At 35.3% G+C, this 20,635-nt stretch overlaps 2 protein-coding genes and 1 long non-coding RNA gene across 9 annotated transcripts in view; 2 read left to right on the top strand and 1 right to left on the bottom strand.

Moving 5' to 3' along the window:
* Positions 1-8,841, top strand: part of STYX (serine/threonine/tyrosine interacting protein) — a 47,767-nt gene extending 38,926 nt beyond the window's left edge. Inside the window, exons 10-13 of one of the 5 annotated variants that reach the window (XR_002314513.2) lie at positions 1,414-1,507; positions 4,101-4,250; positions 4,398-4,434; positions 8,659-8,841. Coding sequence is in view for 1 of the 5 variants with exons in the window: in XM_020897346.2 (XP_020753005.1) it covers positions 1,414-1,507; positions 4,101-4,174 (168 nt within the window). In the remaining 4 variants the exon portion in view is untranslated. Of the gene's footprint in view, positions 1-1,413; positions 1,508-4,100; positions 7,726-8,658 lie in introns of those variants that run through there. The other 4 variants (XR_002314511.2, XR_002314510.2, XR_002314509.2 and 1 more) reach the window with 4 other exon arrangements.
* On the bottom strand, positions 7,934-20,270 carry GNPNAT1 (glucosamine-phosphate N-acetyltransferase 1). Of its 3 annotated transcripts, none has more exons than XM_020897379.2 (6): positions 20,093-20,270; positions 14,916-15,083; positions 13,883-13,945; positions 12,588-12,715; positions 11,648-11,709; positions 7,934-10,376 (listed from the first exon to the last, which is right to left on the bottom strand). In XM_020897379.2, exons 2-6 carry the CDS (start codon positions 15,067-15,069, stop codon positions 10,229-10,231), a joined length of 555 nt encoding a protein of 184 aa, XP_020753038.1. In that variant the 5' UTR covers positions 15,070-15,083; positions 20,093-20,270; the 3' UTR covers positions 7,934-10,228. The 3 variants fall into 3 exon arrangements, with proteins under 3 accessions (XP_020753038.1, XP_020753031.1, XP_070324715.1); XM_020897372.2 differs by having other exon boundaries at positions 20,147-20,270; XM_070468614.1 differs by lacking the exon at positions 20,093-20,270 and adding an exon at positions 20,002-20,084.
* A 153-nt stretch (positions 20,271-20,423) lies between these two features.
* LOC139035551 (uncharacterized) overlaps positions 20,424-20,635 on the top strand; it is an 80,192-nt gene continuing 79,980 nt past the window's right edge. The window contains exon 1 of the long non-coding RNA XR_011488132.1: positions 20,424-20,570. This is a non-coding gene — a long non-coding RNA (uncharacterized lncRNA). The remainder of the gene's footprint in view (positions 20,571-20,635) is intronic.

Genomic DNA, 20,635 nt, shown 5'->3' with positions numbered 1-20,635 from the left:
AGAAAAAGAGCCCCTTCTGTCATAGGTTTTTCTTGTTTAGGTTCATAAATACAACATGCACACTGGAATCACCTGTGGAACTTTACCCATAAATGGTACTACCCATAAATTCTCATTTAATGAAATGAGAGTCACTGGCAGGGGGCAGCCAAGGAGAGGGGTAAGCTGAGTATATATATACTGGTTTTAAGACTTCTCAGGTGATCCTCAGGTATAGTCAGGCCTGAGAATTAGTGATTTAGTTTTTACTTTTAACTGACCAAGATTAGCAGATGTGTGACAACAGTTTCTCCTCCACGAAGCTTGCTTCTTGCAAAAATGCCAGGTGTGGATGTTCACATTTTCCTTGATAGACCCACACATATGTCATACTATGCAAGGGCTTCTAAGATTTGTCTTAGGTCTGCCACCTTTTTTGGAGAACTCTAAATTGTACCCACTTTGTTTGATATATGCAGCCAGGTATCTTCTGTGCATAGCTTAGTTTGGTTCCATTTTTTTAATGTTATTGTGAAATATAATACACATACGTAAGTGCATAAAGTGTAAACAAACATCCATGTAACTACCATCCAGATAATGAAATTGAACATTTTCCAGAATTCCAAAAGTCTTCTTGAGGCCTCTTCCTAATTATAATTCTCTTTCTCCTGTCATAAAGGTAGGCACTGTTCTTTTTCCTTACATTTCTTTCTCATATTCATGGTTATCGATATTTCATAGTTTCATCAAATCAGGAGTTCTCTATATATCTTGTTCTGTCTCTTCCCTTTAAGGGAAGAACATACACGAATGCCTTTATTATTTCATCTTTAACTGGAAGTAGAGAGCTATTGATTTTAAGAAATTAGAACCAGATATATACTTGAACCAGATATATGCTTGAAGATTGAAGGTGGGAGAAGGGGACGACAGAGGATGAGATGGTTGGATGGCACCACCAACTCAATGAACATGAGTTTGAGCAAGCTCCAGGAGTTGGTGATGGACAGGGGAAGCCTGGCATGCTGCGGTCAATGGGGTCACAAAGAGTCAGACACGAATGAGTGACTGAACTGAATATACTTGAATCCATTAAATGCTTTATATTAATCTGATTTTTTAATATTTTATTTCATTTTCTTCTCAAGTCAGAGATCTACCCCAGTGGCAGAGAATACGTACTGATTGCTAGTTCAGTGTGTGATACCCTAGTGCAGGCTATTGGCTTGATTTGATTTATAGTCTTATCAGTATATGTGAAATTATAAGATAGGAATTTTAAACATTTCTCTTACAGCCATATGGCACTGGAGTTCTCAGTATAAACTAAGAATACCAGTAATCCATGCATTAACCACTTTTTAAATTTCATTTTGTTTTGGGTATCCAAGAATTTAAATGTGTATTCAAGTTAATTAAAATATTTTCTAGGAATATGAAGCCATCTACCTAGCAAAATTAACAATACAGATGATGTCACCACTTCAGATAGAAAGGTCGTTATCTGTTCATTCTGGCTCCACAGGTAAGGCTTTTTCATTTTGGAGAAATTTGGGGAGATAGATGATATGAAAAGTAAAAGAGAAGACCCATCTGTCACTCATTAGCAAGTTACAGTGAGCAATTTAAATTGTTTAGAAACTTTTGGATGGGCTACTGAATTAAAATAATTTCAAATTTTAATTTTATAATTATGTATTATACTGAGCTTCTGTCTGTACACCACTAGTTAAGTAGAACATGCTGGTTGGAAGATCAGATTTCCATTTTGTTGAGCTTTAAATCTTTAAGTAGTTTAAAGTGAAAGTGTCAGTTGCTTAGTGGTGTCCACCCCTTTGTGACTCCATGGACTGTAGCTTGCCAGGCTCCTCTGTCCATGGAATTCTCCAGTCTAGAATATTGGAGTGGGTTGTCATTCCCTTCTCCATGGTTAAGTAGTATAACTGTGTTGCAGAGATTAATAAGAGGGGTCTGGTACCAGAGGCCCTAAATACACTTGGGTGATCTTATTGAAAATAAAAGGTGGTTAATAAGTGAAAGCAGGGTGACTCAGTTTCTCTCTTGCTATAAATAATCTGTCCTTTTTTCTTTCCCTATTTTAGAGTGTTTCCTCCCCCATTTAATGATCCAGGCATGCTCTCAAAATCTTTTAACTTTTACCTTCCTCTCCAAGACCTCACTACCCTTTTTTGTCTCCTTTCTTTTTATTAGAGCATTCATGGAATTTATTAGTTTATTTTTCTCTCCCAGAGTTCCTTTCAGTCTTATTTGCACCAACAGCCTTTTAAGTTAGGAAAAATAGGTTACGTACCTGGTTACTGTTGGATCTAGAAATTGAACACTGATGATCTCATCCACAAGTCCAGCACTATATTGTTTTTATCTCCTTAGTGATGAAACTATATAACCACTCTTCAAGCTTAACTTCCTAGTTGTCATTGACTCTTGTTTGCAACTTCTATGTAATCATTTTCCAAAATGGGAGGATCTGTTTCTTCAGTAACAAAAATTCTTTCTTTTTATAATACCTTTAATCTCAGTATAGTTCAGGTCTGTATTGGCCTCCCATCCTAAGTGTTCTGTACATTGTGGCCAGAAATATTTTCATGAAAGATAATTCTAATAGTGGTTTTCCTCTTATATAAAAGTCTTCATTGGCTTAATTTTTTACTGAAGCAAACACATCATAGATAGTAATTAAAGGCCCTTTGGATCTTTATTTGTATCTCTCACTGTACCTCTATATATGCACTGCAGAAAACTGAGCTACTAATGGTTTCCCGTGTCTTCTATTCTCCACCTAGAAAGCATCACATCCAGTCTCTCCATAAAAACTTGGTTCAGATGCCTTAAGAAAACATGATTAACTTATCCTTCCTCTAATTTCTAGTTATTCTGCCATAGAGCTTTATCACTTTCTGTCTTGAATTAGCTCCTCACTTTCTGTCTTGAATTAGTTATCTATGTCTCTCAACCTCCCATAGTAGAATGCAGATGCAGCACTGCATCTGAATCTGTTACAACAGCCGTAATTAGATTTAAGGCTTTCCAGGTGGTGCTAATGGTAAAGAGCCGACCTGTCAATGCAAGAGACATAAGAGACATGAGTTCAATCCCTGGGTCAAGAAGATTCCCCTGGAGGAGAGCCTGGCAACCTACTCCAGTATTACTGCCTGGAGAATCCCATGGACAGAAGGGCCTGGCAGGCTGCAGTCTATAGGGTCGCAAAGATCAGACATGACTGAAGCGACTTAGCACGTACGCACACATTTAGACTTATTTTAATGACTAGCATATTTTCTTCTTTATTCCATCACTACTATATTTCTGTTCTTTTCTTACTAATCTTGTAGTGAAATACTAGTTTCCCATTGGAATCCAATCCACCCTCTGGACTAACATCATTAACCATGATTTAGCACAACTTTTAGGGCATAAATTTAAGGTGATGTAATTATTTGGCAGATAACACAGCAAACCAGTTCAGTTGTTCCCTAAAGTTTTCCTCCCTTGAGACTCAAATTTCTTGATTATGATTGTTGGGCATATACAATTCCACACATGCTCTGTGTGGGAAATTTCTGTACTAGCAGACTGTGATATAAGGAATAGATAAAAGAAAATCTGCTACATGCCTTCCTTCCGGTTCTACACTTGTTGGTAACAATCAGTATCACTGGAAAAAACATTTTTGACAGCATCTGTGAAAGCAAAAGGATAATTACATCTACAAAATAAAATTATACAAGTTATAACTTCATAAAGTTATATGAAGTTCATAAATAATATGTTCTGAGTCACATGTTTATGATGCCTAGAAAATGGTAACCAAACATTTATGAACCATTATTTTAAAAATTAATGTTCATTATATAAAATACTTTAATAATTATTAAGAGGGAAGATGTCACAAAGATATAAAGTTATTTGGGTAATTTGTAACAAAAGTATTTTATCAGTACAAAGGTTTACTAAAAATTCAGTCATGAAATTTCCATTGTCATATATATGATAACACTTCATGAAAAATGAAGCCTTTCCTAGCCATAACATTCTAATGAATGAATTTATTTAAGTTCTCATTATACCATATGTTATGTTCATGCAATAACTTTTAGGCAGTTTGAAGCGAACACATGAAGAAGAAGATGATTTTGGAAACATGCAAGTGGCAGCTGCGCAGAATGGCTGATTCAAGAGCAGCATTATAGAGGATATGAATTTCTACTTGAGGAGAAAAATACTATAGACAGTAATAATGTAAAATGGTAAAAACACAAGCAGTTTCTTTTCAGTTATATGTTGCTTCCAGACGTGTTTCTCTGCAACTTGTTGAGCAACATTTTAAGATGTTGGACTTCTGCAATAGATGGCACTGATGGTTTTACTCCTTTTTTTTTTTAAATTCTTTACAGTTTTATTATAAACCAAGAATTTTGGACTTGCAAAGAGGTATTATTGCAATAATGCACTTTTCATACTTGAAATTTATTTGTATGATATAAAGTTGTTACTTTAAACAAAATGCAAGTTAGGGGGGATTTGTTTATAAAATCTGGGTAATTTATAACAAAAGAATTTCCTAAAGTTTGCTAAAAATTCATTTTATGTTCTACATATTGCATTTTTAAAATAATTTTACAGTTCAGTTTTATGATGGAGCCTCTTACAGAAACATTAACAAATGTAGAAATCTGCCACATTTCTTTTTTAGTATTATTCAATAATTTAATTATCTTTTAATTTTTTTAAACTTCTTGATCCCTTATTAATAATCTTTAAATCATGACATCAGCCAACTGTCCTTATTTTAACATGATCCAAGTATTGCTTCCTTTCCTATTACCTTCCTAATTTTATTCTGTAGAAAGAAAAAGTTTAATGAACAAAGGAAAGTGTTTGCTTTTTGAGGTACCAGATGTTCACAAATACAAGGAGAGTTTTAAACTTTCAAGTGACTTTCCTTTAGTGTTCTTAAAAGCCAAATGTTCTGTTTCTCCTTTTCAGAGTCGTGTAGCCCATTTTTTCTTTGTCCAAAATGGTTCTAAATATAATAAACCAATGTAGCACTATTTTTCCTAAACAAAGCCCAAAAAAGAAAAGTGCCTTGCCTCATTAGAAAAAATAAATAAATAAATCGTCATGACCTCTAAATTAGTATGTAGAACAATGAAAAGTTTTGAACATTTTTCTATAGTTTTTTAAACCATAAATTAGTTTGAACTGAAAGTCTTAAGGCTTGAAGAAACCTGAGTATATTATTTGGAATATGGAACATATACTCCTTCATTTTATGTTGTTTTAATGATTCTGTGAGATTGTTCTGGCTCAGACAGTAACTTTTCTTTGAGGATGCATTTTTTGAGAAAAGTGATTGTGGAAGACTTCAGTGTATACAAATTAGTGTTGTATTAGTGTAGTTCTTTACATTGAGTTAATCCAGACTTCCCCCATAATTTGCATTAGCAAAGTCACTTTATGGATCCTAGGTTCTCCATGTTTTTATTTGTACATACAAAAATTGTTCTTTAAAAAACACTTTTGCTATTTTAAGTATGATGTTGGGGAGGAGAGGAGTGTTTTAACTTTTTATAGTTGATGATTTAGGGTAGCACAAATGAAACTCCTTTGTATTTCATTTTTCTCAGTCCTCTCTTAAGGTGCTTTACTGATGAGAGTGATTTCCATACCTTCCTTTGGTACCATGAGGTACCACATAAGGTAACCTATTATACCAACTTACCTACTTTGCTTTCCTCCCTGAGGTGAAATAATACAGTAAAAGTTTTTTTATCCAGCAAAACAGGAGAGTGGAAGTGAATCAAAACTGCTTTGTTAATTAAGCGTTAATTCTCTTGCCCCAGGTGGTTTTCTTCTTCTGATTTCTCTTCCCTTCCCCTGTTTTACCACCCTAAAAACAGCATATCAACAATCCCTTGAGGTCTTGTATTCTGTTGTATGATTGATGTGTTGTATCATTGGGTGTGGTGGTCTAGTATAGTCAAGATTTGCATTGAGTGTTCAGAAATTCCAGTTGGTAAAGTGCCAGATAACACAGCTTCCCTGTATATAGATTACTATTGGGTAGGTCAGCAAAGACCTCTTTTGCAAACTAATAATCTATGATGCTCCTTCCACAAAAACTGATTAAAAGAATCTTCATAAGAGTCCATTTAGGTTTTAAAAATGAGGCAGTTAAGATTTTCTAAGTTAATTTCTTAAATATACATATTCTCTCTAGTAGTCTGGCCAAATAGTTTGGTTATTGAATTATATTGGATAATTTTCCACTTTTCCATAAAAATTTGTAATTTTTATGTTGTCACTAAAGTGCCTGCCCAGCACTGTAAAGACTCTCACAGACACTAGAAAAAGGGACTTCATCTTCTTGAGTACAAATTATTATGGACAAAATTTTTTTTTCTTTCATATAAGAACCCTGCATGTTTGAGTATATTTTTCCATCCAATGTTCAACTGGTTCTTCTGGTAGCTCTTCCTATTTTTATTTGGTCCCGTTTCTGTAGTTCTTTTTATTTCCTCCGATGTTTTGATAGCTAATTACAGTATATTTAACCAATCATGATTTATTTTCTAGAATATTTGAATAATATATGAGTGACTCAGCACCCAATTATAAGCATTAAATATTAATCTGGGCACAGAATTTAAAATGATACCACATCAGAACATAGGAGAACTGCTTTATTGTCCATTTTGAAAGTATGAAACTTAAATATTGAAAATATTCAACTAGAATGGCCGTATTCTTACCTTGTAATTTCAGTCCATTGGTATGTGTTAATTTCATATCAGATGTATAAAGAGCATTTACCTTTGTTTGTTTGTATCTACTCTGTGGTGGAAATGTTAAACCATGATAGCTTTTGCTACCAACTCTCAATCACTTAACTTTCAGAGCAGTATATTTGTTTTGGGGGGATTTTGTGCTTCATCTGAGTTTAGAAGTAATGTCAGAAAATGTTAAGCATGTCCTTTTAAAGAAAATATAAGGTTTCTAATTGTCTTATTACCATGGTAATTTAAGTGAATTTAGAGTATTTAACTGCAATCTTGAATTATAAAGTTGGGATGCATATATAGAGATATATATATCAAAATCTCAACTTGATGTAAAGTAAATGAGCAGTTACCTGGCGGATTTTTTTTTTTTTTTCAAATAACTGTTTAATCCATAATTCCATAACAGACTTAGCTTCACCTCAATATTTTTGTCCATTCATCAGTGCTCCAACAAGAAAATGATAAGAAATAGCTGAAGATTACTAAAAGATTTTATTTTTTTTATTTATTAGAAAAATAAGTTCTTAGGGTCTTTGAATGCTGGATTTTTTTTGTCTTACCCATCCATGGCAGCTAAAAAAAAAAATCACTCAAAATATTCAGGTTTACATGTTAGCTCTCTCTCATAGGGAGTTGCCATACCTCACAGTTCAAAGTGTATTCTATAGATCAGTAACATTATACTGACATGTAATTGCAATTTACTATGCAGCAAAAATGATTCAAGAAGAAAAATAACCTACAGTGTCTATTTACCTTTGTATAGACAATTGCTTAAGTTACTCTGCTTTTAACATTTGTACTTGGATAAAATGCTTATTATGTATGTATAGGAATGTCACAGTGCAAGATGCTGCTAGCTCAGGCACAAAGTATTAAAATTATTTTGTGAAGATTGGTGGTTGTATTAAAACTGTTGTGCCATTATACCTCAAAAAAAGATTGAAAAGTTCATTTATATTGCTTATGCCATAACTGCTTTACTTAGATTGTTGTCTTCTAGATAAAAGTAACCCAGTTTTAATCCCGCACACAGATTAAATCTGAAGGACAAATGAACATTGGATACTGAGAAGCACTTAAGGGTATTTCCGAAAACATTGTGATTACACAAATAAAAATTATGGTCAGTACAGGGAAGTCCCAAGTTTAGGCTCAAGATATTTTTTAATGGATTATTTGAACAAGTTTGGAGTTGAAAGTGAGGGAAATTGTGTCTGAAGGAAGAGGTAAGGCCATTCATAGAACAGCTTCCAGGTCATTTTAAAAAATACTTCTTGCTTTTAGTTTTCTTCTTGTTAGCCTACCTACATAATATCCTTCATCAAATCTGAGATGTCATCAGCATCACTACAACATCTTTTTGATCCGACTAAAAGGCAAAAATATTGCTGAATAAATCATGACAAACCATTGATCATAAAATGCATCCAGATTTCCAAATGTTACATGTAAAAAAAGATGTTCATTTTAGTCAGTAAAATACAGATATATAAAACACATGGAGCAAAATAAAAATCACAACTGCCACTTCATTATACCTTTTCAAAAGTGAAGAGTACTCAAAAATATATTACTGAAATGTATCTATGCAGTTTTTTTCATACTCAAGTTTACACACAGGATGATGCCTTAATAAAATCAAGCTTCTCCGGTTAACTAAAGCTAAATGCAGATCATCAGTTTCCTCAGTGACACAATTTTTATGCGTTATACCTTACCTACAACTTTTGTTTCCTATGAGGGGGAATTTAAGATAAGACCGTAAGAACATTATTTAAAGGGATTTATTGAAATAGCCACCTTATAGTTTTATTTCACATTGTTTAGTGGTAAGAAATGTAATAAAACATGTAATTTTGCCTTTTATCAGGGTCCCACCCCACCAGCCACGCAGGGATCTTAGTTCCCCAACCAGGGATCAAACCCATGCCCCCTGTAGAGGAAGCAAGGAGCCTCAACCACTGGACCACCAGAGAAGTTTCTATGAGGTTTATTTTTTAACATGGGTTTTTAATTACCAGGATATACCTAATAAAGCTACTGTTACCAAGGTTATAGGACTCCTTTTTCTTAAAAAGCAAAATTTAGTTTTGTTGCTTTCACTAGGGACACACTAATTCATCTGCCTAGGTCACCAGCAGGTAAGTAGCACACCATCTACTGGTAAAGAATTTCTATTATTTAGAAAGTTAACTAGCTTTACTGCATGGAGGGAAATCTGAAATCTAGTTGAAGCAGGTGTGGGTCAACAGGATGAGAAACAGGTGTTTTTACTTTCTATGCTCCTTTTTTTACAAAGAGTACACAAAATTAAAATTTTACTAACCCTGACTTGACCTAATAATTTCAATAGATAACTCAAGAAAAGCACAGAAAACATTAGGATTTTAACAAAATTATTCATATGAACAGGTTTAATGTAACATGGAATTCAGAAGATTAGAACCAATAGTGAAGTATCTAATTCTTATTTCAACTTAAAAAAAAAATTAAAATCAAAATAGGATAGTGACCACAATAATAGTACCATTACAGTCACATTAAATAGAAAAGCTTCCATCAACATTTTAAGAATGTGATAAATGTAGTATGATACATTTTAAAATGTTCCACAACTTTGTAATCCCATTTTCATAAAAATGTTAGTAGGCTTTGGACACCCCTTGGAAAGATGGGAAATAAGGTTAGAAATATATAATACCAGCATTTATTTCCTAACTCACTGTTAAAAAGTACCTTATATTTCAGATATTTAAACAAATGAATAATTATTATATTTCACATATAAGACAGGTAGTACTTCAGCTATATTAGAATCATAACTTTTGGATGTATATTTAAATTGTCACATTTTATAAGTTAATCTTCATTTCTACTTCTTTTAAAGGCTCACCAGATTGTCTGCCAGTACAGTATTAGGATCGGCAAATGTTGGACTGTACTACATTTAGTTATATCTAACATCCAATTTCATGTAACATATGTGAAATGACACACCCTTAAGTGGTATTTAGATGTATTTCTTTGAAACAAAAATATTAACTTTATGAATGTGATAAGAAACAATCTTATTCACTGTATGCTTTTTTTCTTTTAATGAACAGTACAGATAGCAGACACATAACTCCTTACTACCTATACTCTGACCACTAAGAAATGAAGCCAAACTTTAGAAAAATACAATGCAAGAAAAGATTCAAGTTAAAAATATACTCCTTTGGTTAAAAATCATCCCCTTAATAATTTTATTTGTAATCTAAACTCAGCATGTCCCACCAGCCCAAAGTAATCTAAGTGTCATTATACTTGTATCACAATGTTTTTTCCAATCCAGTATTTATGGAGGTCACCTGGTTGCAGCAACAAAATATTTTAACTCAAGGAAGAGAGTATAGCCTTGCTGCATCAGCTCCTTTGATAGATGTCTTTCTTAAAAGATTTTACTTTAGAAACCTCCGACACATGTAGTTTTCTTCAGATACTGTATATCCAAACTTTTTATAGAAACCAACATTTTGTGGTAGACATTCCAGGGTAATCTTATAACAGTTCAGTTTCTTGCTTAGCAAAGTAAGAGTTGATAATAACCTGAAATTTTAAAAAGGGTTGGGGGGAGAGGCATAGAGCATTTGTTAATAAAAATGGATATTAGTAACAATGTGAGTGAATATGTTACAAAACTTTGTTTATATTACAAATAGGTTTATATCATGGCCTTTCCCACTATATTCATTTAAAATTCAAGTTACAAATATATAAAGCATTTAAATCACTGAAAGCATTTTACTTTGTTCCAAATATACTTTAGTCTATTAATAAACAGAAAGCTCACCCCAAACCCTTTTTACAAGTAGATTTTAAAATTAATGTTAACATGAAAGACTGGCAACCTTTTAAAAAATATGGCCAAAATTAGTCTTTGTATCTAAATTCTATTCAAACTATTTAGTCAGTGTTGAATAGTCAAAACCATTCAGTCAGCATTCCCACATAAAGTGGGTAAATAATTGCTTTGTTCTTTATCATTTTTAAAGCTACCTAAATATCTGTGAAGGAATGTATCAGGTTACCTACGGATTTAGTCTAATTAATATGAATTGGAAACAAAAACATATCTTTATAAATCCTTAAAAAATCCAAACCAAGTATAAAAATGTGATTCTAACTGCCTTAAGGAGAGAAAACTAGGAATTTTCTCATGTTGCCCAGATAGAAAAAAACCTCATCATTCTGAAGACAGAACTTCTTGCTTGAAGTTACACAATTATAAAAGGTATGGCTAAGTGAACGTGCACTAGAAATACTAGAAATTGGTCTGTTTTGTTCACTGATATGTATCAAATACTTTGAATAGTATCTAGCACATATGCTTAATATTTACTGAGTGAATTCCTTAAAACTCAGAAAATATTAAAAAGCAAATTCTAACCTATGAAACTTAAGAGACTTTGATAAATGTATAGAGGATTATACAGTGAAGGCCGGTTCAGTATATGGTTCTAAAAGTCATATGACTGAGAACATGTCCTTTGTTTTGAAATGTGATAGACCAATAACTTGACTCACCAAAAGTTTCTTCTTCCTAGTAATATGAAAAAGTATTACTACTAAAAGTTAATAACTTTAAGGTGTTCACTGCTTTAACAGTACAGTTCCAATTTCCAAACTTTATGGTAAAAATTATATAAACACTTTTCCTTAAATTCAGTCTAAGCTATAGAGTGAGAATGGGTTCATAATTAATGACACTTACAAAACTTCAAACAGGAAAGCATTTTTAACAAGTATTTTGGCAAGCAAATGTAAACTGCAACACAGTAGCTACTTTTTCCAGGGTTACCTTGTTTCTGCCTACTTACAGTTTGCCAAGCTGCTTTCCTCTGCATTCATCACTAACAACAACATCTTCTACTCGTCCTCTCTGAAAATATTTACAATGTTTAAAAGACTAAGCATGTAGGTTTTGTTTTTAGTTAAATCAGCAAGTGATGGTAAGAACTCATTGATAAATGTTTTATAAACCTTAATTTCAAAAACTGCAAAATTTTTTAACCTCTTATAGAGGAAATAATACAGTGAATCAATTTGTGGCCTAATTCATCTATATCCTGAACCATCCCATCCTATTATTTTAAAACAAATCTCAGAATCCACATCACCAAAATGTAATCTTGTTATTAAGGTACATCCATTATCCTATTCCTGCTTAAAAGCAATTTATTTCAGACATACAAATACAGTATACTAATTTCTAGTACAGAAATCACACCAAAACTCATACCTCACAGAATACATTCCAAGTGTTTGTATCCTATTCTCACAGGATTATCTAGATCTTGTTTACTATTTCATGTGAATCATGAGGAGTGAAGGGACTCTACAGGCACTAGAAGGGTCATGATTAGAACATATTATTCTGAACCCTTTACCACTGGGAAACTGATGGGAATTTGTGTTAATGTAGTACAGTCCAAGTATCATTTTTGAAAAAAATTAGCATTAGTGATTCCAAACATTACTGCCAAATTCCACAATGTTGACGTGATTTCTCTACATCTATACCAATTCTAACACCTTGCAGAACAATTTTTAGCAAACAGCTCATGTTAATAACATTTTCTGTCTCACAACTCTTAAGAGAATGGGAAAATGACTAAGTGATTTCTAGAAAGCAAAACTATTCCAGGCAATATTTTGCTCTCTCATTTTGGAGTAAAAAGCAGTGGGAAAACAGACTTGTCTGATGGAAACTAGAAGTTGATATCCATTTTACTCATAAGCATTAATGTGAACACATACCTTAGCACAGGAATGGATAAATTTATGTTCTATTATCAGGGTTGCTGTAGCAACTATCTGGCCTAAAGTTACATCTTCCACAACTGTAACATAGTAATCCCCAGATTTCTTCATGTGCTCAAAAGATTCTGTGGAAGTTGGAAAAGAGTGTTATATAGACATTAAACTTTTATTAGGTGCTCCCCCCCAAAAAAATACGAGAATTAGCCAAAATAATTTAATGAATATTTAAAGCTATTTTACCACAGTAATTTACAACTTTGTGTCTAGAGAAAATGTCACTTATTAAGCATGACCATGTATTTGAAACATCAGCAGTCAGTACTGACTAGAGCATAGTTCATACATTTAAAAGATCTGCTAGCAGAAAAAAGGAAGACTAATATAGCTATTTTATAATCTGACAAAATAGTTTTCAATTTTCCTCTTGTGATCTCAGGTGTTTCCTGATTACATGACCTGTTTTAAAAATAAAAAAATCATTTTTGTTTGCTTTGAAAGCATCCTGTGAAAGATAAAAAATAAGTCTCCATTTTCCAGTAATTTTCCCAAAGCCACATAGCAAATAGGAGCAAAAGTGGAATAAATGCCTTCCCCTCAAACTGACTTATACTGATGAAATAACATGATTTCTCATGTAATATTCCCGCAAAGAAGAATTTAGGAATAAAAACTGAGCCCAAGAGTATTAACATACTGTTTATTTCCACAGTTGTATTCTAGTAATGGGTCTGAAATGGGAAGAAATAGATTCAAAGAAGGAAGACAGAATCAGAAAATAATGACCTTCATTTCAAGAGGGTCATATAGAGTACAAAATAAAATTACCTATTGAAGAAAATGAAGAAGATAGGAAGACAGTGTTAAGAGCACTGGATGGAGTCAGGAAGGTTGTAGTTTTTTCCTTAGCAACAACAACCTGTGATTTTGGGTAAGTCAATTGACCCCTCTGAGTTTCTATCCTTACATATTTTTATTACATTTTTTGACGAAATTTCTGTGAAATAACCTAACTATGTGAAAGGAAAATACTATAATAAAAATCTCTAAAACTGCCACCCAGGTTCTATGCTATAGTAATTATCTAAAAATAGCCAGGTATTTTGTAAAAAACATAGTAATAGTTACTTTTGGATTCTAGAATAGATTGGCCACATTTAACAAATAATAGCTAATTTGTTATTTGAATATTTTCCAGCTATTTGAACAAAAATATAAACACTGAACAGAGCTTGAAACAAAAATAAAATCTTGTTTCCGTTTATTTCTTTTTCTTCAGGAAAAAGAGGACTTACTCATAAATTGTTCTGGGTTGACAGCTCCAGTCTCTGTCAGCTGACCTAGTACCTTAAAAAAACCTAGTTTTGAAAAACAGATTTCAAGTCATGAGAAGAGCAAATACATATTAAAAGAAGCAATGTGTCAAGCTGGTGGGCATTATTTTTTCAAAACTTTCTATAATGAACCATTCTTAAATTATTTTAAAAGATTAAACAAACCCATTCTTTCTATATAATCAATATGGAAAACAATAATAGATTTTACCAGTGTTTTGGCCTGCATAAGATTTTTGGAATAGTGCTGACCTTAAGACTCAGTATTTATAGAACCAGTATATACAGTTTTAAATGTAATTTGCAGTAGATTCAATGCAAGGAATGTCAAATTTTCTCAAATATGTGCTTTCATTTTACTTAAAAATGCAAGATTCTCATGACCAAATATTATTTGTAAAATATAACATTGTTGAGATAACCGTGTTTTTTTTAAAGATTCCTGATTAATGTGATGTTAATATGAACAGCATAGAACTTTGGGAATCTTAACTTTTACATACCAAAGAACTGATTTGACCAAAATAATTTAAGATTTCCTGCCAAAAAATGAAACTGTAAAAAGTTGATTTTTGATTACTGAAATTTAAGGATATTATTTTGGAAAATTTAGAAATTAAAAAAAGGAATACATGTAGATAAAACCTTTTGCAACTATCTGAGGCAAATTATCTTCATTCTCGTTCTCCATGCAGCTTCTTAGAGAAGATTCTTACTTTTGTGTCATTATACAAGATAATTGCCCCCTTTTGGCTGCTTAATTAGGAAGGAGCACTGTTGTATGTAAGTCATTTGAAATAGTGTAATACAGTACTGTATAGTACAGTAATATCTGGCCTATACACATTGTAATTAAGTTCTCAGTCACTTTAAAATTTAAGTGCAAAAAAGTAACAGGAAAGTCAAATATTTTTAAAAATTATCAGCATCATCATATGTGGAAAAAACAATGCTAACTATAAGTCTAACTAGCATTTGTAAACTGAGCCCATACCTCTATTTAAATCAGCAGTACAAAGAGGCCTCAAAACCAAACCTTCTCCAGGATGTGTTGGGGAAATGGCTGGAGAAAATGTAGCTGTATTCTGACTCCAGTCCACTTCTTTGAGTAGACTTGGGTCAAACATAGGAGTTTCATCAGGTTTCATCTTTGCAGTAAGATCTAAAACAAAATTTTAAATGTTAAGGCATTTTATTTAATAGACAATTTTTGATTGGTAAGATTGTCAATTTCTTAATAAAAGTAAACAGCACTTAGAAAAATCTTTAACAGGTATGCAAGATACTTATTTTAGTCTATCCTAAATGTAACATCAAATGCCACAGCTAGAGCTATGTAGAAAACTCAGAAATTCTATCATATAGTAAATGACTAAATTTAGAAGTTGTTACACTTTTAAACTTCTTTTTTCTAACAGGACTTTTAAAACATTTTTTCGTATGGGCCAGTGCTACTAGCATGCATTTTGAGTAGCTGACTTTTAAATGACTTCTTTTTTTTTTAAAACATTATTGGATTAAGGAATAATTTGTTGGTTTTACCTGCCCAGGAAGACTACTGGGCATGTAACTTAAAAAAAAAATATGAACCATGAACAGAAGATTCTGCATTCACTGGAATATTTGGTCTCAGCTACGATAAATTCACACTAAGTATCTATTGGATTTTGTTTTCATGGCAGGTTTTCTAAAAATCTAGAAGTTGCTTAGCTGCATCTAAGCAACTTTTTAAGAATAGCCTGTGTTTTTCATGCTATTGAAAAATGATCAATTATGGTATTTTTATCTTTTTTGAACATTCAGAAATAGGTTCTTATTAGGTGTAGTCTTAATAAAACTGAAACTAAATGAAAGCTATAATGCTAGAATGAAAAACATGAAGCACAGAAATGGCTGCGGGGGGCACACCTCTGTAGAAGAGAGTTGCTGGAGGAAACAGTCTTCCAAACTATTACTTGGAGACTCTGGTAACACTAAACTTTCATTTCTAACACCACACCCAGTTAAAGAAACCAGAGTTGCTCCTTGAACAGCACGGGTTTAGGGTGCCAATCCTCCATGCTGTCAAAAATGCACAGTAGAAAATTCGCATATAACTTGTACTCCGCCCGCCATATCTCTGGTTCTGTAATGGGAGATTCAACTTACTTTGAAATGTGTAGTACTGTAATACTACTGAAAAAAAATCTGTGGGTAAGTAGATCCTTGAAGTTCAAACCCATCTTATTAAGGGTCAACTGTATTCTATTTGATACCTGCCTCTAGTTTTTTGAAACAAAGAATTTAAAGACAAATCTATCTATGTATATGCATAATATACTACCATAAAACAAGAAAGCAATACAGGAAAAAATTAAAGTCCACTTAATAACAGAATAACTTCCCCCAATAACCCAACTCCCAGATGTTCTCTATTTCACAAATCACAGTATGTCTAAGGGCAACTATTTTTAACTTTTCCATAAAGGTAGATTACACTGCATAACCCAATGTAACTATATAGGGAATGCTGCAGTCTAGCAGAGGCTTTGGGTCCTAGAGTACCAATGATGATTATCTCCATGTTAATAGATGAGGAAATGCAGGTGTAGACAAGTAACTTGCCCAAGGTCACAAAATCATAATAGCAAACCCGAGATTGAAACCTAGACAAGAAAAGACCATGAGCTCTAGAGTCAGACCTGATATTCAGATGTCAACTGTCTGATCATGGCTATGTAAATTAAACAATCTGTTTCCTCATTTGTAAAATGGAGATGAAACTGTTGAAGAAATGGCTTAGTGTATACAAACACCTAACAGTGCCTCGCACACTGTACATGCTCAACATGACACAATTTAGTTAGCTACTGATTTAAAATTTATTTTTTATATGTTCATGTTAACTTTTCTAACTTTTTATACAAGTTTTTTCACTTTTAATTCATGAGTCACACTGCTGGGTACAGCAGCTACAAAAAGGTTATGCTTATGTTAAACTGAAAACATTCTTGGAAAGGAAGAAAAAACTTGCTCTAAACACTATGCTTCGATCTAAGAACAGTAAGGAAAGGAAATTGTGATGATTAAAACAATCCTTCATAAAATTTAACCAGCTTATGGCCTATTTGGGGACTCCTCGGTGGCTCAGCAGTAAAGAATTCATGTGCAAAGCAGGAGATGGAGAAGACTTGGGTTTGATCCCTGGATCAGAAAGATACTCTGGAGGGGGCATAGCAACCCACTCCAATATTCTTGCCAGGAAAATCCCATGGACAGTATTGGACATGACTGAAGCGACTGAGCACACACCCATGGTTCATTTGAAACAGGTTTTTTTAATAAGTAATTTTAGTGCATGCACTTTAGTATTTGTCCCAGATAATTGGGTCCCTGAAGCCTTTGAGTACTCTAATCTGAAAGAAGGGGCTTCCCTGATAGCTCAGTTGGTAAAGAAGCCACCTGCAGTGTAGGAGATCCGGTTCCATTCCTGGGTTGGGAAGATACTCTGGAGAAGGGATAGGCTACCCACTACAGTATTCTTGGACTTCCTTTGTGGCTCAGCTGGTAAAGAATCCGCTTGCAACGTGGGAGACCTGGGGTTGATCCCTGGGTTGGGAATACCCCCTGGAGAAGGGAGCAGCTACCCACCCAATATTCTGGCCTGGAGAATTCCATGGACTGTTTAGTCCATGGGGTACCAAAGAGTTGGACACGACTGAGCCATTTGCACTTTCATTTGGTCTTCCCTTGTGGCTCAGTTGGTAAAGAATCAGCCTCCAATGCGGAAGACCAGGGTTCTATCCCTGGGTCAGGAAGATCCTCTGGAGAAGGGAATGGCAATCCACTCCAGTATTCTTGCCTGGAGAATCCCATGGACAGAGGAGCCTGGAGGGCTACAGTCCATGGGTTGCAGGGTCGTACATGACAGAGCGACTGACATACACACACAAAACTTAGTCAAAGCAGCACTCATAACCTGTATTTGGAAAATAAGAATTTCAGGCTAGTTAAAATAGCATTTTGGATAGAAATAAGAATCCATATTCTTATCCCAATCAAAAATCAATATAAAAATGTTTATATGAGCTATTTTACAAAACAGAGCCACACTTAAGGTTACCTTCTTTTATTTTGCTATGTCCCCATGTAGTAAAATTCTGTTGGTGTCCAATTAATATACTGAGCAAGTTAAAGTAAGATGTGATTTGATACTAAATTTCAAAAGATTAGAAAACAGCAAAATTGTTAAGTTTATTTGGTTTGCAAAAGATAATATTCAGCATCTTAAAGCACACCCAGGTACCACATTAGGAATTTGAAGCCGAATTCCATCATTATCACTGGAGTCTAATTTGGGGTTTTGGGTTTTTTTGGCCAGGGGTGGGGGTGAGGGGTCTGCTGCTTGTGGGACCTTAGCTCTCCAACCAGGGATCGAACCCAGGTCTACGTCAATGAAAGCACCAAGTTTTAACTGCTGGACTGCCAGGGAATTCCCTCGTTTGGGTCTTACTCTGAAGATTTTAGATTAATTTTAACCGTTATGTATTTCTCAAGAAACTTTTCTGTTTAACTACTAAGTTAGCATGCATTTAAAGGCCCATAATGCCTAAGCTTAGCACAATAAATGCCTAGTGAATGAATAACGAAGGGTATAAGACTTATCTGGAGGTCATTCAGAAAATCCAGAAGAAAAAAAGATTTCCAAACTGCCCACAAGTGATATCACAAAAACCATACAGCAAATTCATTTTTACTAAGATCACATCAGTTGGTTGACCGTTCTTTGGACACAATTTCAACAGGTTTCTCACTGTCTTTACTGAGCTATACACAAGGGGATGAGCTGCTGCTAGGAACAAACAACTGAGAGCAACAAGTAATAGATACTGGGAATGAAGTTTCAGAAGTTGATATAAAATTTTGAAAAAACAATCTAAGGTCAAATCTAAACTTGTCTTTATATCTCATGAACTCTTGGAGCATTACTGTATTACTTTAGTACACGGTTAAAGCAGGAAGGGGGACCTTGTGCTGTTTGAGACTTTGGGGTTAGTCTACATACATTTCATAACAGTTTCAATAATTTGAATTTTGTTTGAACCTAAGAAAACTTCATTCACTGATGATTTTAATAGGCTTGGCTATATTAAATTATGCAATTACATTTCAGTTGTGAATTTTAAAACTTCTTGATAGTTTGATCCCTGTAATTTAGGCATTATTCCCAGTCTATCCATGAGCATACTAGAGCACGTGGAGCTTTTGGGACTTGACCTCAGGGTAATAACCAATGAGTGGATCTTAAATCCTCCGATGTCGTTCTTGCCCTACAGTACCATACTTAGTAGAGGCCAATCTTTACATCATCATGCCAGACTGGGAGCTATCTCCCCTATTTTTTTTTTTTTCCTCCCCTATTCTAAAACATGTCAGTGAATCCTGCCTAATGAAACTGACCTAAATGATTTCCTGAGATCCATTCTAGAATTCATTCTCGAGTGTATAGCCTAACAAAACTAGTCGCCCTTCAATTTTGTATGGCATTTTAAGAGTTGATTTGCATAAATGTTAGCTCCTGTAAGAGAAGTCACAATACCTAGTGTCTCTAGGGGGTGGAAGCCCCCGGAAAAGACAAAGGATGTCCGTCTTTCCTACAGTGAAACACCGATTTAATCAGTGCAGGAGGTGATCTTCGGAGCAGAATCAGGTCCTCAAGTGGCTCCTGACCGCCGTGTGGTGCTCCTCCGAAGGGAACAGGGGAACAGGGCGGCCAACGGCGTTCGTGCCCATTTCAAAAAGCCGAAGGCGGCAGAGACTGAACAGCTGTCTCAATGCCCCACGTTAAAGCTGCCTAAAGAAGTCAATTTCACCCTAGTCTCTGCTCCTGCCTTGCTAAGGCCACCTCCTGCATGGCTGGACCACTGGCCACCATCCCTAACCTCTGCTCCAGGCGTGCGTTCGCTCAACTTGCTCCAAACTGCCCTCTACGCCCCCATGTGCACCCAGCTGGCGAAGATGAAATGCCTGGATCCCCGCACGGAATCTGCCCCCGCCCCTCGCCGGGCCTAGCTCTCCTCGCCCCAGGGTAGCAGTCACACCTGTTTGATAAACCTGAAGGCAGGCCCAACCCGGCACTCAGGGCATCCGCTCCGGACCCGCTCTCTCTCCCCGACCCCCAGACCCTCTCACCCGTAGAGGTACGCAGTCTGCGCTCCTCTCCAGGCTCGACGGATTCTCACTCACCCGGGTACACTGCACTGGATCCGGATCCGGCTTCAGAGCCAGCCCCACCTCTTCCCGCCTCCCGCGCTACAGCCCGTCGCACCGCGGCCGCTGCGCTCGCAGCAGCCAAGACGTGGCAGCACCAACGCCTCCAGCCCGCCCCTACCCGCTTACGCAGGGCCGCGAGCAGGGCAGGGGGAGGTGGCTGCGGAGGGGGCGGGGGCGAGACCCGGAGGGCGGGGCGGAGTGGAGGCGGGACCTGCGACTGACGTCAGCACGTGGGGCGGGGGCCGGGGGGCGGTAGCGATTTCTCAGGGACTCCACCCGGCCAGCGCGCCGGGAGGAATCCTCATCTCGGTCCGCACCTCCTCGCTTGTCAGGCTCCCAAGCCTCGGTGTCTCGGTTTAACTGGAAAATGATTTTGCCTCGGAATCAGCTAAGCACTGTAAGTGGTGACTAGGGTGTGTATCTTTGATTCGGATACCACAGTCTCAGCGCCTTGCCCTCTCG

This window comes from Odocoileus virginianus, chromosome 6 (genome assembly GCF_023699985.2).
Source record: "Odocoileus virginianus isolate 20LAN1187 ecotype Illinois chromosome 6, Ovbor_1.2, whole genome shotgun sequence".
In the NCBI taxonomy this organism is placed as follows: domain Eukaryota; kingdom Metazoa; phylum Chordata; class Mammalia; order Artiodactyla; family Cervidae; genus Odocoileus; species Odocoileus virginianus.
Note: the sequence above shows the minus strand (reverse complement) of the source record. Positions and strands in the feature narration are given on the sequence as shown.